Source organism: Zootoca vivipara, chromosome 12, assembly GCF_963506605.1.
Source record: "Zootoca vivipara chromosome 12, rZooViv1.1, whole genome shotgun sequence".
Classification (NCBI taxonomy): Eukaryota; Metazoa; Chordata; class Lepidosauria; order Squamata; family Lacertidae; genus Zootoca; species Zootoca vivipara.
This window is the reverse complement of record NC_083287.1, coordinates 48858345-48883651: the sequence shown is the minus strand read 5'-3', so window position 1 is coordinate 48883651 and position 25307 is coordinate 48858345. Positions and strand designations below refer to the sequence as shown.

General features: G+C 40.4%; 1 protein-coding gene across 8 annotated transcripts in view; it reads right to left on the bottom strand.

The window, feature by feature from the left end:
- The window catches only part of KMT2C (lysine methyltransferase 2C), a 174594-nt gene that overhangs the window by 87258 nt on the left and 62029 nt on the right, over nucleotides 1-25307 (bottom strand). For all 8 annotated transcript variants that reach the window (XM_035129359.2, XM_035129372.2, XM_060280917.1 and 5 more), the window contains exons 6-9: nucleotides 25126-25235; nucleotides 9920-10082; nucleotides 8704-8875; nucleotides 7600-7714 (exon numbers count right to left, since the gene is read on the bottom strand). In XM_035129359.2, coding sequence (XP_034985250.2) covers nucleotides 7600-7714; nucleotides 8704-8875; nucleotides 9920-10082; nucleotides 25126-25235 — 560 coding nt within the window. The remainder of the gene's footprint in view (nucleotides 1-7599; nucleotides 7715-8703; nucleotides 8876-9919; nucleotides 10083-25125; nucleotides 25236-25307) is intronic.

Below are 25307 nucleotides of genomic sequence, written 5' to 3'. Positions count from 1 at the left end.
TTGCCACTGCCTCTTAACATGACAATATGCTTATGCTAGGAGAGCAAAAGGAGAACAAGTTCGGCTTCTCTTCTTGTCCTTCCCTCTCCTCACTGTACTACATTGCATATGAATCAAGCCCCAGTTGTTTTCATCCTTAGAAGATTCTCCTTTACACAAGTTAAAAAGATTCCACACTGAATACGTAAATTTATGTTAAAAGTATTATGCAATTGTAAATGTAGCCTCTCAAGGTAAACCAGTTTGGAAATGTAATAAGTACTGTATATTTTTATTGACAGTTAAGTATAGCTACCTTCTAATTATTATTATTTAAATGGGAATGTAGTTATTACAAGCTATGAAACTCCAGGAATCTGGCAGACAGAAATTCTATAACATCACAAGCATCTGGCTGGAGTGCAATAAATTCCCCATCCAGAAGGCAAATAAAAATTACAGAATATTTGGGAAGGAAATAACTAATGCATCTCAGAGAAATGTCATTTATACAAAAACAAGAAGCATTTTTTTAAAAATAAAGCTTACATCTGTTTGTGCAATCAACAGCCTTAAGTATCAGTCTATTTTAATCAGCCATAGGTGTTAAATCTCAGAAAATACACATTGTTCAAATTTTATAATTATATGTTCCTATTTTGACAACAGTCTAGTTTGGATTGATCATTAATAATAATACATTTTTATTTTTACCCACCCTCCCCGGTCAGAACTGGGCTCAGGGCAGCCAACACCAATAAAATTTCAATAAAACGTAAAGAAAAAAGAAAAAAAGGGTAATTAAAAAACGGGTTAAAATACAATTTAAAATGCAGCCTCATTTAGTAGTAGCCCATAAATCAAAACCATAAGGGGAGGGAAATATAAGGGTCAGACTGAGTCCAAACCAAGGTGAGGCAGAACAGCTCCATCTTGCAGGCCCTGCGGAAAGGTGTCAAATCCCACAGGGCCCTGGTCTCTTGTGACAGAGCGTTCCACCAAGTTGGGGCCAGTACTGAAAAGGCCCTGTCCCTAGTTGAGACCAATCTAACCATCTTGCGGCTCAGGACCTCCAAAGTGTTGTTATTTGTGGACCTTAAGGTCCTCCGCGGGACATACCAGGAGAGGCGGTATGAGGGTCCTAGGCCACGTAGGGCTTTAAAGATCAAAACCAGCACCTTAAACCTGACCCTGTAATCCACCGGGAGCCAGTGCAGCTGGTAAAGCACTGGATGAATGTGGTTCCGCGGTGAAGACCCCGAAAGGAGCTACGCCACGGCATTCTGCACCCGCTGGAGTTTCTGAGTCAGCTTTAAGGGCAGCCCCGCATAGAGCGAGTTACAATAATCAAGCCTGGAGGTGACTGTCGCATGGATCACTGTGGCCAAATCAGGGCGTGAAAGGTAAGGGACCAACTGCTTGATACGGCGGAGATGGAAAAATGCCACCTTTGCTGTGGCTGCAACCTGCGCCTCCATAGAAATGGAGGAGTCGAAGTTGCTGGCACTAATTGAGCCCCCGCAAGAGATGGGAGTTGCCCCCCCCCCAACCCCATGTCATCCCGACCCAGCCAGAGGACCTCTGTCTTCGAAGGATTTAACTTCAACCGGCTCCCACGCAGTCATCCAGCCACAGCTTCCAAGCAACTGGTCAGCGTGTCTGGGGCCGAATCAGGACGGCCATCCATCAACAGATAAAGCTGGGTGTCATCAGCATATTGATGACAACCCAGCCCAAAACTCCAGACAATCTGGCATAAGGATATCTAAAAGCATTGGGGAAAGGATTGCGCCCTGCGGAACTCCACACACCAAGGAGTGCCACGGCGACATATCCTTATATCCTTCCCTAGTGCCACCCTCTGTCCCCGACCGGAGATAAAGGAGCGCAGCCATTGGCAGACTGTGCCCTGAATCCCCACATTGCCAAGCCAGTGGTCTAAAAGTTCATGATCGAACATGCCGAATAGTGATCTATGATCTATTTATATTCCTACACTTTTTTCTACATGTCTTTCTTTAAAAACATTTTAAAATACATCAAAGGGGATCACAGATGGTAGTAACAATAAAATACTCAACCAAAATATATTAATAAAAGATTTGACAATTGTTTATATTATTGAATATTATTGAATCCATGCTGTTAATATATTATTAAAACATCTCCTTGTACAATTCTTCATAAGTTTTTGGTAGGTTCCTTCTCACCCTGTTTATTAATAAAATCAATAAAAGCAGACCAAGTTGCATAAAATTAATCAATTTCCTTTGTTCTCTTTTTGCCCAAACTTGTCTAGTTGTTTTTTCCCCACCAATATAACAATTGTCCATACTTGGTTATACCATGCTTCTAATGACAGATCTCCCTGGCTGCTGCTGCTCTGCCAGGGAGTGTTTGGGAGGACTGCTCCCCCGTAAGCCCACTTCTACCTGGGGCTTGGGGCGGGTCCCCCACTCCTCCACAGCTTTTGAGGCTCCTGGGAGGCCTGGAACATCACTGCTGCTGTGAGTACTGGAAGGACTGCTCCCTCCGAAGCCCACTTCCACCTTGGGATTGGGGCGGGTCCCCCACTCCACCACAGCTTTTAAGGCTCCTGAGAGGCCTGGAACACTGCTGCTGCTGCTCTGCCAGGGAGTGTTTGGGAGGACTGCTCCCCTGAAGCCCACTTCCACCTGGGGCTTGGGGCGGGTCCCCCACTCTACCACAGCTTTAAGGCTCCTAGGAGGCCTGAAACAGTGCCGCTGCTGCTCTTCTTGTAATTCTGATGTGTTTGTAACTTTTATTGTTTTTGGTTTTTGTTGTTTATCGTCTAGTTTGTTAGTTTGTTTTTTGTATTGGTTTAAAATTCGATTTTAAGGGGAGGGGTTAATTTTAGTTTGTAATTCTCTGTCTTTGTTTGTATTGGTTTATTGTATTAGTTTGTTTTCTGTATTAGTTTTAAATTTGATTTTAAGGGGAGGGGTCAATTTTAGTTTGTAATTTTCTGTCTTTGTATTGTTTTATTGTATTTTTTGATTTACATAGGTTTTAGGGAGGGATTTTTAGTTGGGTGTGGGAATCTGTTAAATTTTAGTGTATTTGTAATTTTCATTGTTTTTGGTTTTATTGTTTTATTGTGTTTTTTGTGTTTTTCTTTTGTTCTGTTCTTTGCTGTTTTTTACAGAGGTTTTATTTTGTTTTTAAGGGGAGGGGTCAGGGCTGCCCGGGAGGGGGTCCCAGCAAGCAAAATGGCTGGGGCAGATTCCACAGGGGGTGATGCACTGGGACAACCGATCTCAGTGGTCACGGGTAGGAGGAGGAGTTACGCTAAGACCAGACCATGTCATTACTGAGGAGGCAGACTTAGTCGTTGTCTGAGGACTATTCCTGCCTCCGGGTCTGGTCCTGACCGGACGGATATTGGAATCAGCAAGGGATACCCACATGACCTGAAGGTGCTGCTGTGCAATGCCAGGTTGATGATGAATAAGACCACTGCCATTCACGACCTGATTGTGGATGGAGGATTTGACCTGGCATGTGTGACAGAGACCTGGTTGGATGAAGCCGATGGGCCCGTTCTTGGCGCTGCTTGTCCACCAGGTTTCTCTTATGCACAGCAACCCAGGCCATCTGGGCGGGGAGGGGGGGTTGCAGTGATTTTTAGGAAGTCATTAGTTTGCACCAGGCGTCCTATTGGTAAGACTGAGTTTTCTGAGTGCATGTTCTGGAAGTTGGGCAATAGGGGCAGTACAGGATTCCTTTTGGTGTACCGACCTCCCCGCTGCACCAAGGATTCCCTGCCCGAGCTGCTTCAGGTCGTGTCGGATGTGCTCCTGGAGACACCTAGCTTGGTTGTCTTAGGGGATTTTAACATCCATGCCGACACGACCTTACAAGGAGCCGCTCGGGACTTCGTGGAAAGCATGGCCACCATGGGGCTGTCCCTGAATAAGTCTGGCCCAACTCATAGCCGCGGACATGCCTTGGACTTGGTGTTTACCTCTATGGATGTTGGTGATCTGACATTAAGTAAAAACGAGACAAAAGAAGTGCCATGGTCAGATCACTTTCTGGTGCAACTGGACTTCTCCGCAACCCTTCCCCTCTGCAGGGAGGTGGGACCGATTCGGATGGTCCGCCCCCGCTACTTAATGGATCCAATTGGCTTCCAGAGAGTGGTAGGGGATGTTTTATCCCATGTCGATGGCCTTTCAGCTGATTCCCTGGTGGCCCGCTGGAATGCGGAGTTAACCAGCACTATTGACTGTCTGGCTCCAAAGCGCCCTCTCAGATTGCATGGAGCCCGGACAGCCCCGTGGTTTTCCCCGGCGCTGAGGGCGATGAAACAGTCGTTGAGACGGCTAGAGCGCCGGTGGCAGAAAACTCATTTTGAATCAGTCCGGACACGGGCTAGAGCTCAACTTCGAGCCTACCAAGTGGCAATGGCGACGGCGAAGAGGACCTTCTTCACCGTCTCCATCGCATCTGCAGAAAACAGCAGCAGGAGACTCTTCCAGGTGGTTCGCAATTTAGCGGAACCACCTGCTCCATCCGGGCCCAGTACGGGCCACATGATCTCCTGCAATGATTTTGCAAAGTTTTTTGCAGATGAAGTCGCTCAGATTCGGGAAGAGGTAGACTCCACCGTGGGAGCAGGGCCGGGGCGGGGGAGTGCTAGAGTCCTGTCTAGTCAAGTTTTGTGGGATCAATTTCAATCTGTTACCTCCGAGGATGTGGACAGGCTGCTTGGACGAGTGAAACCAACCACCTGTCTCCTTGATCCTTTCCCATCCTGGCTTATAAAAGCTAGCCGGGAAGGGCTGGGCGATGGGCTTCGCGGGTTGGTAAATGCTTCTCTCCATGAGGGAGCCTTCCCAGACCCACTGAAAGAGGCGATTATTAAACCGCTTCTTAAAAAACCATCTTTAGATCCGGCCAATATGGCCAACTATCGCCCAGTCTCAAATCTTCCATTCTTGGGCAAGGTGATTGAGCGAGTGGTTGCTGAACAACTTCAGGCACGCCTGGAAGAAGCGGACCATTTGGATCCCTTCCAGTCAGCATTCAGGCCTCATCATGGGACTGAAACTGCCTTGGTTGCACTGGTCGATGATCTCCGGCGGGCTAGGGACAAGGGTAAGAGCTGTTTCCTTGTTCTGCTGGATCTCTCAGCGGCTTTTGACACCATCGACCATAACATCCTTCTGGACCGTCTAGAGGGCTTGGGAGCTGGGGGCACTGTTATGCAGTGGTTCCGCTCCTTCCTCCTGGGCCGTGTTCAGAAAGTGGTGGTGGGGGATGAGTGTTCAGACCCCTGGGCTCTCACTTGTGGGGTGCCTCAGGGTTCTGTCCTCTCCCCCATGCTTTTTAACATCTATATGCAGCCGGTGGGAGAGATCATCAGGGGGTTTGGGCTGGGTGTCCATCAGTATGCTGATGATACCCAGCTCTACCTCTCTTTTAAATCAGAACCAGTGAAGGCGGTGAAGGTCCTGTGTGAGTGCTTGGAGGCGGTTGGAGGATGGATGGCGGCTAACAGATTGAGGTTGAATCCTGACAAGACAGAAGTACTGATTGTGGGGGACAGGAGGCGAGCGGGTGTGGAGGACTCCCTGGTCCTGAATGGGGTAACTGTGCCCCTGAAAGACCAGGTGCGCAGCCTGGGAGTCATTTTAGACTCACAGCTGTCCATGGAGGCGCAGGTCAATTCTGTGTCCAAGGCAGCTGTTTATCAGCTCCATCTGGTACGCAGGCTGAGTCCCTACCTGCCCACTGACTGTCTCTCCAGAGTGGTGCATGCTCTGGGTATCTCTCGCTTGGACTACTGCAATGCGCTCTACGTGGGGCTACCTTTGAAGGTGACCCGGAAACTACAACTAATCCAGAATGCGGCAGCTAGACTGGTGACTAGGAGCGGCTGCCGAGACCACATAACACCGGTCCTGAAAGACCTACATTGGCTCCCAGTACGTTTCCGAGCACAATTCAAAGTGTTGGTGTTGACCTTTAAAGCCCTAAACGGCCTCGGTCCGGTATACCTGAAGGAGCGTCTCCACCCCCATCGTTCTGCCCGGACACTGAGGTCCAGCTCCGAGGGCCTTCTGGCGGTTCCCTCACTACGAGAAGCCAAGTTACAGGGAACCAGGCAGAGGGCCTTCTCGGTAGTGGCACCCACCCTGTGGAATGCCCTCCCACTAGAGGTCAAAGAGAACAACAATTACCAGACCCCAGACCTTTAGAAGGCATCTCAAGGCAGCCCTGTTTAGGGAAGCTTTTAATGTTTGATGGATTTCTGTATTTTAATGTTTCATGGATTTCTGTATTTTAGAATTTCTGTTTTGTTGGAAGCCGCCCAGAGTGGCTGGGGGAACCCGGCCAGATGGGCGGGGTATAAATAATAAATTATTATTATTATTATTATTATTATTATTATTATTATTATTATTATTATTAAGAATTCTTCCAGCATTACATAACTATTATTAACCATTTATTAACTAATAAATGTGATGCTACAAACAAACACAATAAATATTTTCTTACATGCAATTTTGACATTTTGGCCACTAAAGATTGATGCCTTTGGATACATCTGTATTTCCTACTTTCAAGATACCTTCCAAAATCCATGCACATATTGGTACATCCAACAGTATGAAAATATGTTCCTCATGCCTTCCATCCCATCAATCAGGTGGTGTAGAACCATAAATATGACTAAGGATAGTTGGGGTCATATACCAGCTGAGAAAAAAATTCAGAGGATTTTCCTGTATTTTTGCGAAGATTGAATATAATGGCTATGCAAGCCAATTACTATTTCAATCCTCAATTATTTCTTTAAAATCTCATTCTCATATTTCATTTAAACTTTGGAATGACCCAACTATCAAAATTTTGTAAAAATAATAATAAAAATTTCATCCCTTTTATAATGGAATCAGAGCATAACAAGCATGAACAACTCAACTACTAGTAACCTCATTCCTGATATATTTATTTTAATTATAGAAAAGAACTTGGGTGTTATTAGAACCAGTTTATTAATACCATGCCCAACTCTTTTTTCAGATGAAGACCTGATTTGGGAGTCACTACTGCAAACAGATCACATATGGAAACTATACCCATTTTTCCACTGGTTAAAATATTGAATTTTGTCCCTATGGACAAACCATAGGTGTATTAAAAAGGGAGTAAGCAGAGAGAAACATGCAGAGAGTTTACACTGCCATTTTCTCCACACTATAAGTGTGCAATTAAGGAAGGGATAATCTATAGCTTTTTGATATTTTTAATTGGTATAAAAGGTAAACTTTGAACCCTATACTTGGTCAACCCCTTTGTTTCAGTATTAATCCACTGGTTTTCCTCTTTACTATGAAGTAATTTAAGAATATGTCTCAGCTGAAAAGTCTCATAATAGTTGTATATTTGGCATACTTATCTCTCTTTTTTGCACTTATTTCAAAAGATTGTGATTGACAGAAGTAAAGGTCACTTGAAAATCAACGTGAGATTAACCAGAGATTCTCTGTGTTGCTATTCATTAGATGAAGTGAGTTGAATGGGCTAAAAGAACATAAAAACAGGCTTCTTATGTAATCAACTTCCAATTTCAAAATGTAAACTCACTTTGCATTTCCAGCCATTTGTTGGTACAGAGTCCATAATTGGTTGTAAACAAAAAGTATGATACCCTTTGTCACATGTATCACACACAAGCATCTTGTTGTCTTCTCCAGAATGCCTAGGAAAGAGGTTAACAGGTTAAGCTTGCTGGATAGGAAGGAAAATACTTAAAAAAAACAAAACAGCACTTTGCAGCAAGGTAGCTAAACACAAAACAGTAAAGCACCAACTATAAAATATGTTAGATGATCCAATGCTGAAGCTTGAAGTCACATCTAATAATATAGAGCCAATACTTCAGTTTCACTACTTGACTCTATTAAATGTCGTGCTACTCCACCAGTGCAACACTTCAAATCATAATTATGCACTCACAAATATTAATAACAAATGGTAGAAAGGGAGAATTAAAAAGTCTAACAACTCTCTTAATTGTTATGGAAGTAATGAAATAAAAATCAGAGCCTTGCCATATATGCTAAAGTTGCTGCAGATAATGTGAGAAGTGAATGATATAGGGGTAGTGAGTAGGTGGGAGAGGTATTTTCTTTGCACTAGTCTAAACACCCTCCTTTAAACCAACTCTGTTGTGCTGTGCTTTGGGCCAGTAAACAAACAGAATCCACAATCCATTGTGGGCCTCCAGCACCAAGAGCAAATATTCCTAATCAAATGTTTTCTCCACTCTTCACTCAAGAGTGAAGAAGCCATATCCAACATTTTGGTAAGCAAATCAGGTTTGGTTATGCAAAGTGGAAATGAGGGACCATTCCCATAAACCTGTCCAAGTGCTTATCGTCAAGTTCCACAGAGGAAGAAAAGGAGGGGGTCACAGCCTTTAGTTAAATTCTCTTACACCTTTTATAACCATGGTCAATACATTAAAACAGATTTCCAAGTCTGCCTCACCTCTCAATTTCTGCCTCAGAGAGCACCCTCTCCCATTTTAAATAATACAATTTTATGAGAACTTCCTCTTCCAACTACCAAAGCATCTTGTCTCCATTATCAGGCTCTGGTGAGTGCGGAACTGTAACAGGACAGGATTGGGTTTCACAACTCACTGCAGTTCTAAACACAATTAAACCACAGTCTACTTTTGCTTACTTGCAGTTCTGGCACACTTTGCAATCGGGACATTGCCAACCTGCCCGTTTTATAGGTGTCACTTGTATATCCAGGCACATTCCATGGTAATGCTGGCCACAGGTAGTACAAAAAAGCTGATCTAAGAGGTCGCCAGGGCTATCACACACTGCACAGTTTGCTTCTTCCTTTGCTATAAATTAACAGATGAATTTTGCATCATTTTAGAAGGAGTCGTCATAAAGCTTTACATTATATAAATATTTTTATCCTGTTATTCCAACGGTATACAAGGATTATGTAAGCTGGCAAAATACAACTGAAGAATATATAAGAAATCAGACGTTTAACTGCATATGAAAGCAGACTGTGCATAATGACACTTTGCATAGCAAACTGCTTCACACAGGTTAAAGGTAAAGGTAAAGGGACCCCTGACCATTAGGTCCAGTCGTGACCGACTCTGGGGTTGCGCGCTCATCTCGCATTATTGGCCAAGGGAGCCGGCGTATAGCTTCCAGGTCATGTGGCCAGCATGACAAAGCCGCTTCTGGCAAACCAGAGCAGCACATGGAAACGCCGTTTACCTTCCCGCTGTAGCGGTTCCTATTTATCTACTTGCATTTTGACGTGCTTTCGAACTGCTAGGTTGGCAGGAGCTGGGACCAAGCAACGGGAGCTCACCCCGTCACAGGGATTCGAACCGCTGACCTTCTGATCAGCAAGCCCTAGGCTCAGTGGTTTAACCACAGCGCCACCTGGGTCCCTGGTTCACACAGGTTATATCCTTTAAAAATGAAACTTGTATTGGAAAATTTCTCCTCCAATACTTTTAAAAGACAAGCAGCATAGTGAGAACAATTATTTACTAATATATTAAGAGCGACAATTACAAGTGGGTGGGTGAGCGGCCACATGTAAGCTAATGGTAGGCAGCCTGGCTTCCTTCCCTTGTTTCTCATGAGTTTATTTGAAGAGCTACAGATTGGGAAAGGAGGGAAATGGATTTCCTGCCACTTTCCTGGCTGTAACCCTTCACCTTACTCAGAGCAGCTAGAATTAAATGCTGGAAGTTGGGAAAGGCTAGGACATAACTCTCTCTCCCAATTCCCTTTTATTATGATTGAATAAAAGGTAAGCAATAAAGAATTGATCTGGATCCAGTAACAAAAATAGAAATTTTGTACTGATCATCAACAGGTATGAACTGCAGCTTTAGCTCACTACTGCTACTTACATCTTTGTGGAGCCTGGTCAATGTGGTCTGGGCAAAGAAGGGAAAAATGATTAAAGTCCTGAAAAGTGCCTGCTCCAGCAGCACATGGATAATGGTACATCTGGGTGCATTTCTCTTCACAGCATTTGATAGTGGCTCCAAGGTGCTTGCAATATGCACATCGCTGAAAAACAAAGCATGCACCTATTTAGTATTTAAAATCAATCCCACTAGGCAGAAGATTCACAGGAATGTAGCATTTTTCTGTGTGCTGTAAGTTTTGCAATTCTTCCTAGGTTTATCCTCACAATCTTCGTGTGAGTGAGGTTAGGAAAACAGATAGTGACTTAGTCCAAGACTAAAAAAAATACTGCATCATCCATCTCATAAAATATCACAGATACAAATAGTATCAATCATTTCATTTTTCATTGTAACAGGATTGAAGGGTATCATGTCAGTAAAAGGAGCATATATAGCTTCTGTTTCTAGATTTGCATTTTGTCATTGATTATATATTTATTAACTTTGTGTTATATGCACCAATTTATGGTGTCTGGAGTTTTCAACACTTAAAAGCGAGATAAATCAATGCTTTTAATTCTTTGAAGCAAACAGGGGTTTTTAAAAATTAAAATTATTTACACAATACCTTTAATAGTATCCCAATTACTGTACAACAATCTAAACACACACAAATCAGTCATAAATAATGAACACGGTAAATGTTTTAAAGATACTCATAGCAAGTAATTCAAATTACAGATATTACATGTAACTGCCACCATAGCCCAGGTCTTCACTTGCCCTGAAAAAAATAAAAATAAAAGGAAATGCCAAACTGTTCTCCCTTATCAGGGAATTTCACAACATCAATGCAACGATAAAGAACGCCTTGCTCTAAGCCTTCACTGCTGAAAATACAGGATCCAAAACAAAGTCTTCCTATCCAGCTTCAGTGGCTGGTGTGGAATACGCAGAAGGTACTTCTTCAGGTATGCAGGGATATGGGGATTTAAATTAAACCTAGCACAGAAGGATAATCTAGCATTGAATTTCTACTGCTGTAAAATTATTCCTTAGGAATTGAGGATAGACATTGTCAGTCACAACAATCAACAAGAATAGCAGCCTTTAAAAATAAGCAGTCCATTAACTGGTGTTGTGGCCCCAGACCAGAAATTCTCATATACAGATTCCACAATCAGCACTTCATCCTCTATACAGTACACTCCAAGGAGGTACCCTTTGTCAGGTAGCTCCAAATAACTGGACCATTGACTCCTTGGAGTACAGTGGTACCTCGGGTTACAGACGCTTCAGGTTACAGATGCTTCAGGTTACAGACTCCGCAAACCCAGAAATAGTACCTCAGGTTAAGAACGTTGCTTCAGGATGAGAACAGAAATCATACGGCGGTGGCACGGCGGCAGTGGGAGGCCCCATTAGCTAAAGTGGTACCTCAAGTTAAGAACAGTTTCAGGTTAAGAATGGACCTCCAGAACGAATTATGTTCTTAACCCAAGGTACCACTGTATTAGTAAAGACCAAATAAATCCCCATAGGTTGAAACCTTGTTGCCTAGAAGAAGTCAACAGCTGCATAAAAAGGCACTGACCCATTAACTGTTCAGATACAGCACTCAGTGTGGGGGCATTAAACTTTACTATCTAGACCAGACATTTTAAATTTTACATATCCAATTATTTCAATTGTAGTGAAGAGATGTTTTGCATAGGGACTATTATATTTCCATCTTCCATTAAATCATCTTTTTTTCACTATTGGGCATAGGCAAATGAAGTGAGGAAATAATTAACAGACTGAATAATATACAATAGACTGCAGAATTCAGGTCTTTTCCTCCATAGGATTTCTACTGTCTGCAACAACAGCATGCCTGGGCACACTGCAGGACCAAGTCTAATTAGTGAAAAGCAAAAGCAAATTGGAATACAGTACACAGATAAATTGAGCAACACACATTACAGATTGCTATAAAGTACTGCAGCTAACAACATGGCAGAATTTAAAATTCAACACACACATGAAGCTTTGGCAGTTCCTTAGGTCAGTGTCAAGACAGCTTCCTCCATTTGCCTCAGCTGCAGGAGTGCTAACCGTGGTCCTGAACCTACTGAATTCTGAATTAGCACCTTGATCCTTGTCCAGGGTCCTGACCTTGCCTTAGATCCTGGCCAATCCTGAAGCCCTGGGTCATCAACTCGTCTCACAATGGATAAGGATAGTTGGGAGAGGAGGAAGAACAAATCCTTGCAACCCTGGTTGCATTCACACATAAGGCAAAAGCAGGAAGTAACCTTCAGGGAGGTGCTACCACTTCCTGTACCTCTCTATTAACCTCAGTTCAAGGCTTCCTGCTTTAATGGCAGACCATTGTCTCTCAATGTGTCAATGGCTTCTGAAAAGCTTATACCCTAATCTGCCATAAGCAGAATTCTCTCCACAATTGAAGACTGAAATGGTGCCACTTTTTAAGTTACTCATATACTCTGAGTTGAGAACATGTCTTCCATAGCAAATTAGCATGTCTCCTTAGGAAGGTCAACTTCAGTCTGGAAATCACTACTTCATAACTCAATTAAAATACCTTGCCGTTTTGCTGAATTCTTCATATAATCACTATAATGTATCAAGCTTTACTATGTTCAGCCACTGACATCCAACCTGTACATAGCAACAATTTGCCTAGTATGTTAGAGTGCAGTTAAACTGCGTAGCAATATATTGATTTTAAAAAATGTTTACATCACAGCTTTTTTAAAAAAGGGTTCAAAGCGGCTAATAAAAAAATATATACCATTAATTAAAATACAACAAAACACTCTCAAGATAGAACAAAACACATAAAATCATTACTATAAAAGAGAAACATAAGCCAGGAAAAAAATCTTAAGTACTGTATCAAAAGCCCTTCAGCTAAAGTTCACTAATAACTAAATATTTTCCTAAAAGGAAGGTTTTCACACTGTGATAGAAGACCAACAAGACAGGAGCAAGACAGATCACTCTGGGCAGGGAATTCCAAAGTACAGTCACTGAAAATATTCCAGTGAAAATAAAATTGATATTATTGATATTATTTGTTACATTTCCATTTAAAATGCTGTAGGTGGCCATATTCAATATCCATCACATTCAAACACAACTGCACTGTGGATATTTGAATTTTTTACACCAAACCTCCAATGTATATGGTTTCCATTATTATTTTTTAAAACACACACAACCACTTTAAAAGGAGTTCCTGTTTTTAAAAAGTACAATAATCATGGCTTTTCTAACCTACTTTCTTATTTGTTTGACAGTTTTTTTAACTCCATTGGGCAATCAAGTTAGCAGCACTGACCCCTCAACTTCATTGTTTCCTCCTCAAGTTATCAGCCAAGTTTCCTTGTCATCAATTTTATGCAAGGGGATTGCATAAAATTAGATTTTCAGAAATGAGAACAATCTGGATAAACTTGAGAAATAGTGAAAAATATTGTTGATTTACAATATTATGTAGAGAAATTGTGGAGGGTGGGAAATGAAAGGCATTGAACTAAACCCTTACAACACATGGTAAAACCATGTCGACAATTAGAAGCATTTGGAAACTTAGCAAGAAAACCACTTTATAAACAATGTGGTTTATGAAATCTGAATAAGAAAAAAAAACCCTAAGGAAATCAGCATTTGTTTAAACCATACACAAGTGATAAAGCAGTCAGAAGTACTAAATCCCCACAGGGAAGTTTTACAACAGCTGCTGACTGGAAGGCTTTTTTTTTCTCCTGCAGCAGAAGCACTGTTTTGCTAGACTAGAAGTTATGATCCAAAGAGCTCAAGTATGTTGTTATTGTAACTCTGCCTGACCTTTAACAAAGAAGAGTTCAAACAGCACATGATTAAAATGTTTTTAAAGGTGTGTTACATAAAAGCTACCACTGCAATTCTGAAGCACAGAAATATTTCATAAGGACATTTTTTAAAAAATTCAGAAAATGTCAAAGCACACTGCACAACTGACTGAATGAAATTTAAAGCAGCAGCAGGTAGGGCATTTGAGATTCGCTAAAGATGCCTCTTAGCAGACACCTTTTTTTGCAGAACAAAACTTTGTTTTGCATGCTCAAGAAAACACGCTATCCGAACAAGCATTTTTCCATGGTTTGTACAGAACTAACAGTTTTGACATGTTATTTGTCTTGGATAAATATTTTGCTTAGTGCTACTGAACTAACTAGAAAATTAAGACCAGAAACCCAGCACCCATATCTTCCATATAACTAACAATGGCCTATTTTCTCCCATATCTTTCTTTCAGTTTCCTCCTGGTTTCCTGGCTGTTTCACACATTTTGTTCCAGCCATGCATTCTATCTTCCCTTCTACTTAGAATCATATAATTGTTGAGTTGAAGGTGACCCCAAGAGTCATTTGGTCCAACCCCCTGCAGTGCAGGAATCTCAACTAGATCATATGTGACAGATGGCCATCCAGCCTCTGCTTTAAAAACAACAACCCTAAGACAGGAGTCCATTCTACTGTCTAACAGCTCTTACTGTCAGAATGCTCTTCCTGAGGTTTAATTGAAATCTCCTTCCTTGTAACTTGAATACATTGACTTGGGTCTTACCCTCTGGAGCAGGGGAAAACAAGCATGCTCCATCTTCCATGCGACAGCCCTTTAGATATTTGATGATGGCTATCATATCTCCTCCCAGTCTGCTCTTATCCAGGTTAAACAGACCGAACTCCCTCAACCATTCCTCATAAGGCTTGGTTTCCATACCCTTTATCATCTTGGTTGCCATTTCAGCTTGTCAATATCCTTCCCAAACTGTGTGGCACAGAACTGGACACAGTACTCCAGGTGTGGTCTGATCAAGGCAGAATAGAGTAGGGACTATTAATTCCCTTGAACTATACCTTTGTTGATACAGCCTAGAATAGCATTACCTTTTTTACTGTAACATCAGACTGTTGACTCAGGGTAACCCATAGGAATAAGTAGATACAATTCTGCCATTGCTTAATTAAATAAGTTTCCATAGATCAGTCAAGAGAACCAAAAAGAGAGCAATTCTAGCTTGATCACTCTTTCCCTTTTTCCCTAGCTTCGCCATTTCCCCCAAGATGGAGGAGCTGGCACTTCAATTTCTGTCATGAAGGAAAACATGGGGGGGGGGTGCACCTGAGTGAAGATGAAACAGAGGCAGAGATGTTTCTTTCTTTTTATTCCAGCTAGAATGAAGGAAAGTGCTTAAGTGAAATGTGATAGGAACTCAGGATGTCATATGATTCTTCACAATGCAAAACTTATTCATCTGATGTCATGGAAGTCCATAGTGAAAGGGAAAAGGGGTTGAGTGATCCCAAAAGAAGTTCTTAATTACAAAGAGAGATTCTGGCTGCTGGATATAACTAATACATAGCAGGCGTATTCTAGAGAGGAAAAAATCCCTTATCTATCCCTTTGTGGTGACTTCCCTTATTCTCTATTATAGCTGCCTTTTGCATACCTTTTTCCTATTCTCCCAGTCAGGACCTTAATGCTAAATTGGGTTCTCTCCAGACAGTACTGATTTTCCATAAGCCACTCTTACAGCTAATTTGTCTATATTGCACCCATATAAACCAATTAGACAGCAAATGTTAAAACATTATTGTAATTTCTAACCTATTAAAAGCTATGTAAATTTTAATCTGTCTGCTGCTCAGCTTGACCACATTAGTCAAACAAATTCTTCCACAGTATAGGCATACCTCAGAGATATTGCAGGTTCAGTGCCAGATCACCGTAATAAAGTGAATATCACAATAAAGCAAGTCACACATTTTTTGTTTCCCAGCGATAAAAATGAAGTTCACACTATACTATTCTATACTCTATTATATTAAGCCAGCCCTGCTGGCTGCAGGGGTAGCAGGGGGAAAAACCCAGCTCCAATCCTAGCCAGCTCCACTCCCATGGCCAGAAGAGGGGCAGTGGGGGGCCAGGCTGCACCAGCATCCTCATAAGGAACAATATGCACAAAGCACAATAATATGAAGTGGAATAAAACAAGGTATGCCTGTATATTATTTTTCTCAAGCATTTTGTTGTATTTTAGATCTACAAATGGAAAAAGAAGGAGAGGACACACTAGGACTACTTTCCACACACTCTATTATTTTTCTATTATTTTCCATTTCTTTATTTTACAACTTAAAAATTTATATAACTTAATTGCTGTATGAGCTTTCAACATGTATTAAGACTAGCCTTATTCAGCATTCCCTGGGGGGACTAAACACATTTGCCAACTTTCTGTATTGAATTCCACAGTACATTAAGCATGATTCTTAGCTGAAGCAATTAACTGTTAAGTAAATTGTATAGTTTTGATAAATATTTGAAAACATTGATTCTTCAATCCTTTAACTATGTCCCAAAACAGATGTGCACAACTGCAAATTCTATTTGCTTCCTGGTTTCTGAAGTGTAATGACATTTTTACAACCACACGTGATGCCCTCACCCAAGAGTAAAACAAACCATAATAATTCTTCACCATCTGTTTCTTAATTTTGCATTCAGTTAACTTTGCATTCCAAACTAAAAATCATTTATTTCTTAACACACATTGTTCAATTGGTAGAAATTATAGATGTTAATTTTTAAGGGCTTATATCTGTAATGTTTCCATTGCTCTTAATTTAAGTGCTATTAAAGCTACCATATGGAAGACCCATTTTTATTCTACTCCAAGAACCAGTGCCCATTATAGCAAGAAGGTCATTTGTACTCTCTCCCAGTTCTGCCCCCCAGTATCATACAATTGCATTTAAAAGGTATGGGGAATATTGGAACTTTTGAAGCATATTCACAAAGATGTGTTTTTAAGAAAGTTACACTGATTAAATACATCAAGACCTGCAAGCTCACATATTATCCCAATACAGCTTTATCTCACTTTTCTGACTAAACATAAAGCACCTAGTGTGCCTGAAGGGGTGTGTAAGTGTATGTGTACTAAAGCTCCACAGTGTAACTGAAACAGAATGAACAAAACTATACAATCATGGAAAATACCAAAATCCACAGAGGGAGAGGTAATTCCAAATGCTGCCAAAGGCCTTGGTAAATAAAAGGTTTTATTTTTTAACTGGCACCTAAATAATACAGCGAGTGGCTGCCAAATGAAACTGGGGAGGTGATTTCACAGTCTAGTTGCAATCCCAGAAAAGGGTCTGCCTGCCTGGCTACCTAACTTAGCAGCAAAAAGTGTAAGCAGATGGAACAGCACGTGAGCACACACACACACACACACACACACACACACACACAGGCAGAGTTGTACGGGAACAGGCAGTCCTTAACATACCCTAGTCCGTGGCTAGCTTTAAAGGTTAAAAACAGCTGTTTGAATTGTGCCTAGAGACAAACTGGCAGGTAGTGCAAGTCCTTAAGCATTGGAGAGATAGACTCAGACCTAAGAGCCCTACATAATAACCTGGTGGCTGTGTTCTGTACGAGTGGAAAATTTCTGGACAGTCTTCAGAGGCAGTCCTGGACATAAGACTGCAGTACTTTAAACTTCGATGTAATTGGCTTCCGGTTCTGCTTTGCCTTAATAGAGACAGACCCCACAATAGTGGGAGATTGTTGGCGAAGGAAAAACAAGGATGATTGGAGGTAATTATCCTTGCAAATTCCCCCCAGGGGTGGGGGTGGGGTGGGGAATGGGCTTCACTTGCAGTTCATCCTGGTACCTGGCTCTCGCTCCGGCATGGAATGCAGGGGGCAGGGATGTCCTGAGTGCGAAAGCACTTCACCTGGCGAAAAGCCTCCAACACCGCCATTAAGAAACAAAGGTTATCCTGTTAATTAGAGCTTAATTGGACTAAAGTAGAGGCATGTGCTAGTAGAGATGAGATCACAAACTGCAGAACAAAACCAACTGCAAGGACTTTAAGGTTTGAACTTGAGACAAGACTTCGGTGCAAAGACACAGGGGGGAGGGCAGCCTATGATTTCTTTATTTAAAGTTTTCTTCTCTACATTTATGATTTGGCAACCCTCCTCTCAATGTTCGTTCAAATTATATTTGTACAAGCGAGGATGAAAGAAATTGGATTATAAATATGGAATATAACATCAACTGGAACTGTGTGTAAAAAAAGGAAAAAGGGAGGGAAGCTCTATTTTGTAAAAGGTTTACAATGGAAACTTAGAGCTGACTCTTCCCCATCCTTTATTATTTATGGAGCGAACTGAATAATGCTAAGAGGACTTGGAATTTAATTTAATTGGAAGTATAATTGCTCATATATCTTCAGTTGGAAGGAAGGATGAAAGGAGTTTGTTAACGGCCAATGAACTGATAAGGTTCTTTATTGAGTCATCTGCAGGCCCCTCTTCTTCCCAGACTGAGAGGGAAAATGGTGAAAACAGGTTATTTATTGGGACAGAGTGACTTTTGCAGCTAATGTTAAAGTTGCAAAACAATGAAGCATATGACGGAGCGATGGAGAAATTTCTGGAACAATGGGATATCAGCTCCACCCAAGGCATGATGGATAACAGCAACAACTGGGGGAATGAAAGATATAACATTTTACAAGGACAGGAAGAAACACCACGGACAGAATAATTGCCACACACAGGAAGAACAAGGATACAGTTTGAGTTCCTCACTTGTATCTTTGGAAATGATTTAATGTAGCAACACGAATAGAAGTTATTCATATTGTAGTTGTTGTATAAGGGATTATTATTATGACCAAAATGGAATGGAAATCAATAAGATTTTGGAATGCAGAAATTAACCAAATAATCAATTCATTAAATCTAGCACGTGGGGCCCCCTCTTTATCTAAATTATAAAATTCGGTATTTGAACGATTGGTATTAATAATTGTATTATAAATTGGTATTGTTATAATGAGGTGATTACTGGATTGTAATTGAAAAATAAAAATTATTATCAATAAACCTTGATGTTATCAAAGCAGAGTAATTATGGCAAGATCAAGTTAATTCATAAGAGCTCCTGCTAGCTAACCAATGAAAGGTGCTTTTAGGCTACAGATGCCACTTGAACATGCAACTGCATATGTGGATCTAAAAAGCACACTTCCCTTCTGGAAGGCTCCAATCCTACAGAAACAGGCTGAATATTAATTAATACAATAATTTTTGCAACCCACCAAGATAGTCCTCATCTAGTCTAGCTTCAGGTTACTGGCTCTCGGTCAGCCCATTACTGAATCAAGGTACCTGTTCAGAACTTTCACTACCTTACCTGGTTTAGGTAAGCAGAGCTGGGCATCATCTACATTTTTTCCTAGCACATCTTTTAGCATTAGATAGCATGGGATATGGAATCTTGCAGAACCCCAATGCACAAATGCTATGGGCCAGGCAGGTTCCCTTGCAACACCTTCTGGAATCAACTCACTAGGCAGAAAAGAACCACTGGAGCACAGTGTCCCCAAGACCTACCCTTTACTGGTGATTTCAGAAGAATCTCATATCAAATAATACTAGAAACTACTGAGAGGTGTAGTCAGCACCAAAACCAACAACATGGGCACAACACCCTTTCCCCCCGAATTTTTAAGGCATCCTTTTCTTTCTTTTGGCTGTGCAATACATTCAATAAATACATTCAATACATTCAATACATGCAATAAATCAGGAACGTGGAAAGCTTATTATGTTAGATATGCCTGTGTTGATTTAACCAGGATTTTTGCTTGAAATAATAGAACCAACTATAGAGTGTTACATTTTTTGTTATGCGAGTTATTTGGTATTTTTTAAATCTATGAAAAATATTATATGATTGTATAAAAGATTATTGCCACTTTGTAGTAACAATTAATACAGTTTAACATAAAATAACCAAGATAAGGTAGGTTCGATTATTTTCTAGTGGCTAACACTGATGTGAGCAAAACAAAACCACTTGCCTTCTATTTTCGAAAGGCTATGCTGCTTAATTATTTTAGGCATATGTCACATTCCAGATACTTCAGCAGTGGTCAGCAATTTAATGCTAGGACCCGTGATGAAAGGAGGTAGCAATACTACAACCTTGATTTCGTCCAATTAAAAAAGTGAAATGAAGTGGATAGAATACCAAATAACCACATAGTGCTTAATAAGGTTGACATTTTTGCAGCGGACAAAATAAATGAACTGCCAATGTTAATGCACGAAACAGGTCCAAATAAAATTAAGAGAATGTGATTATGAGGCCCTTATACTAGTATGCAATGCCCGCCCTCTAGCTTTACTTTACCTGCCACCCAAATACTTTGACCTTTTTGTTTTTCAGATGAGTGAACACTGCTGCCATGGCCGACCTTTACCAGAAAACGTATCCATCATAGGAGTCCAGATCTGACAGGGAGCAAACATTTTCAAGATGCCAAGGCAGTCTGACATAATAGATGCATGAATCCACTCCGAGCAATTATTTTTCTTAAAATTATAAAAATGCATCTCTTACCACAACCCACCTAATAAGTGCATTTTAATATTCTAACAACTCAGTAACTGATTTGCTCACATGACATGAGTTCCGAGCATACAGAAGAACTGTTCAGTGCTCACAAATCTGCAGTGAATGCTGCTGTAACTAAAAAAGAGAACAGATCCAAAGGTCTGTGTTCTTTCTGTAGGCTTCCATTGGATGCCACTATTGGATGTATGTAGAAAAACAAAACAATATACATGAATATGGGTGCAGATTCCCAGGTTTATCTTACTCAAACAAGGTAGCCAATATGGTGCCCACAAGATATTTTGGACTACAAATCCCATCAGTCCCAGCTTCATGTGAATTATCAGGAATGATGGGAGCTGCAGATCAAAACATCTAGAGGATACCATGCCAATCACCCCTATACTAGAACAATACTATCTGTATACCATTTGTGCCTCAATGCCTTTGAAAGGCAAATAAACACACAGAAGTCACTGGAAGCAGTTTATGAATAATCAGAAATATACAGTGCAGGTTTATGTGCAATTCCCTTAACATACCACACCTTCTTCTTCATTATTATAGTTAAGGGTCAGTATTTATATAGGGCTTTTCCTATGCATTCAAAAGCAGTCCCATGCTTGAAACAACCCAATATAGCAACTTTGATTGCACCAATATTGTACAGAAGAGGTAGTACCAAAGTGGAATAAAAAAGCTTATCTGTGGTTGCTCAGTTCAGCCAAGGTGGGTTTTTAAAAACTCATCTCTCATATTATATTCAAATCACTTTACAACACCACACCTATATATCCTTTCCACCTACTGTAGATAAATCTGTAAGGTGCTGGAAATATTCTTTGAACCCATTTCCTTCAACTGTTTACTACTGATTGAGAAGTGACACACTGCCTACTTCTAAATACTTACAAATCTACTATTGTTATAACATTAAGAACTGTTTTTTATTTAGTAATTAAGATAAAATTAGTTTCTCAGTATTTATTTGTGCATACAGCACAACTTCATGCACAGCTAGTTTTATTGCTTATCATTAATAATCAGTTTTCCCAGCTGTTGATTCCCATTTGGAATGTAACAAAAGAACATTTTCTAATAATAGTAAAATGCATCACTGAACAAGATCAGTGAGCACAGAAGACACAATAAATGTAAATATTAAAAGAACATATTCTAGAAGGCATATTACGTTTTCTATATTCAAGTCACATATGATCACCAGATATTCACAACCTAAGTAGATCATGTCAAAAAGACGCCTAACACTCCTGTTGAAATGTAAGTCCTCACTACAACATTGAAAAGTAGTATACTAATCCTTAATGAACTTGAAATCCACTAAAGATGCTCAAATCAATTAACTTCTGAGTGAACCAGCACTCCCATCCAAATTCACCACCCTGGCCAATGGCCCATCTTGCCCAGCATTCTGTTCTCACAGTGGCCAATCAGATGCTTGTGGGAAACGAGAGAGAAGAACATGAGCACAAGTGCATACTCCCCTCCCGTAGTTTCCAACAACTGGTATTCAGAAGCATATCTTGGGCTTGCTTAAAAGAAAATTGGTAGGTACATGCAACACCTGTGCTGAAAAGTAAACAAACTAAAAGACCATAAAACCAGGTGAGGAAGAGCAATCTCAATCCCCTATTTCAGGGTCATGACCTCTAGCAATTTTAAAGGAAGTGTCTGAAAAGAAAAGAAAAAGTAGTACTTTATTTTGGCCATTATTTTTTTAAAGTGCTTCCTACTCAATTTATGCAAGAAGAAATAAAAATGCTTAAAACCCAATGATAATATGTTAATTCAGGGTGCACAGAAAACAGCTTTGCTAAGTGCTAGTGCATAAAAGAAGTGTACAGTGGAAATCCCTTCAGGAACATAAGTCCTTTTATGCATCTCTGATGGGGTCTTTCAAGCTTTTTGATTTGTATTTTTGTGGTTTCTCTGTCAGTTTCTCTCTGGATGCCCTTGTCTATTCTGTCTTTTTCCAAAGCAGTTAAGCTTCCAAGCTTTCATTGTACTTCTGATCTTATTCAGCATCAAACTTTCTTTGAAATTTCTTTGTAGCAACAACCTCTCTTCCTTCATTCTAGTACCCCGACATACAAAATGTAGAGTTCAAGAAAGGGCGCTTTTCCATAGTACTGAAGTTAAGAAAAGCAAGTGAATACTCTTACAAGACTGCCTCTGCTTTCCTACTTCATTGTCAAGAGTGCATTCACACAGAATATTTCCTACAGGACATTCTCTTGGCACTTTACTAAGAAATCAGAAGCAGCACTTCAGTGGAGGAAATAAAGCTATTTTTTCTTATTGGTAGACGCTGCCAAAATATCTTAGAATGAAATGACCCCATACTGCTAGCACCTGTAAAAGAAGCAAGCAAGAACATGGCTTGAATTCAACCTGGAATAACTAAAAATATTTTGTAGACTACAATGGCACGCCTGTCAGGGCAATGAATCTACAATGGTACTTCATTGTTCAAGCATATCTGAATGAGCAGTAGCAACTGTGAACAGTTGTTAATGTGCAAGATTTGTCTTTTTAATATTCAACTGAATTTGTAGAATGAAAAGTAGGTATGTAAGTAGGATGATGAAGATGATGACAATGGCAGACATCTTTCAGCAATAGAGCTATCAGGATACTATTGAAATGGAACCTCTATGTGCAGAATAATGCTGTGTTGAATTCCCAATGATGCATTGGGTCTGTACACGCAGTACTAAACAGATGGCTAGTGCTGTCAATGCATTCTCAATGGAATTACTCCAGAGTAAGTAATAGGATAGGCAATCATTTTGACTGTCTGATACTTTCTCTAAAAACTAAACCGATTAAACTAAATGAAATGCAATTTTTCTTATTAAGTCTCATTTACTGTATGCACATGATGTTTCACCAAGCATTTTCAAACGACAGGCCATGTGCTAAATTATTGGCATCAGTTGGTAAAAAGCATAGAAGTAAAGGACCTTACCAGTCTCAGAAGTCGTTTAACAGACTTGCTCAGAGGGAAAACACACACTATTCATTAACATTTTAACACTAAACGGAAAACAGCAATATCTTTAGTTATCATAAACTTTCCTGGAACAGAGCACTGTGGGTTGGCCAATCATTTTGATTAGAAAGAGTAGCAAAGTATGTCCCTTGGGAAAGTGGAATACTACAGTGAACTACTCTGGCTTCAACTAGATTTTAAAAAAATCATATCATGTTAACTACTAAACAATATGTCTTTTTGAAGTAGGACTATATTCCTCAACTCATACTTTACTAGACTATGGAACCTGATTTTTATTAAACTTTTTTAGTATCAAACTTTATAATCTTTAAATTCCAGCTTTCAAGTTTTTTATACTTCACTTTAAACTTCGACTTCCCGCATTTTCTTCCATGCTGTTCTGAATCCCATCCAATCTACATACCGCATTCTAATAGACATTCCATCTAAAACATATTTTTTATTTCAAATATTATCATTTTTCTTACTCTGCTCATGTTTCAAATCCTGCTTGTGATTTCATCTGATTATGATGTTTTTCACATACTCCCCAAAGGGCTTCCATTCTTCCACAAATAGTCAAGCCCTACCCCAAGCCCTTCACCGAAGAATTGATGCTTTTGAATTATGGTGCTGGAGGAGACTCTTGAGACCCCATGGACTGCAAGAAGATCAAACCTATCCATTCTTAAGGAAATCAGCCCTGAGTGCTCACTAGAAGGACAGATCGTGAAGCTGAGGCTCCAATACTTTGGCCACCTCATGAGAAGAGAAGAATCCTTGGAAAAGACCCTGATGTTGGGAAAGATTGAGGGCACTAGGAGAAGGGGACAACAGAGGACGAGATGGTTGGACAGTGTTCTCAAAGCTACGAACATGAGTTTGACCAAACTGCGGGAGGCAGTGCAAGACAGGAGTGCCTGGCGTGCTATGGTCCATGGGGTCACGAAGAGTCGGACACGACTAAACAACTAAACAAACAACAACAACCCCAAGCCCTACACCACTCCAGTAACATTTGTTGAGAGGAACTGCATCAGCTGTGAGCATAGAGGTTCCTCCACTAATCAGGATCAAGCATGCCAGCTTCAAGTCATGGGTCATGAAATGGGCTTGTTTCAACAAACAATAGTTAAGATCAACCACAGTTTAGAGTTCAAAAATAAAAACGAACCATGGTTAATAAAAACAATCATAGCAAAAGCTTCAAATTCTTCCCTGTGACCATGCCAGAAGAATAAAAGTGAGGAGAAAGCATTTGATGTCAAGGCTTGCACAGGCTCATTCTTGTGACAATAAACCATGTTTGATACTGATATACGAACAGAGTGATATAGTTGCATTTACTGGGAACAGAAATAGTGACAATTAGATCAGCAGTAGAATTGAATCAAGCACCAGCTAACTCCAGCTCTTTTTTGAATATTTAGTCCACAGACGAACTTGCCAGCTGGGTTTGCTAGTAGAACAAACACAATACTCCTTTTCTCTCTTCATTGGATCTACCACACAAATTAATATTTGAAAGTGACACATTTCATAAATAGGAAAACATATTTTCAAATAATCAAATGATCAAATAATTGAATGATCAAATAATCAAATAATCAGTACTTCATTAGGAATGCTTTTTCTGCAATTGTAACATTTTATACTAGAATGATTATTTTAAATGATTTAAGAGAGATGGAACCTTAATTACTTTGAACTCACTTTTGTGCTCCCTGAGACAACAGCTTTGTCCACACTCACTGGTAGATGCTCTTCAGTCTGGCAAATTCCAAGTGACCATTCCGCACAGCGGTGATGAGCCCAGCAGTAACCTAACATATTATCATCAGCAAATGAATGGATTAGTTTTATAGCTTTTTGCTGCAGAATAGCAAAACGGAAAA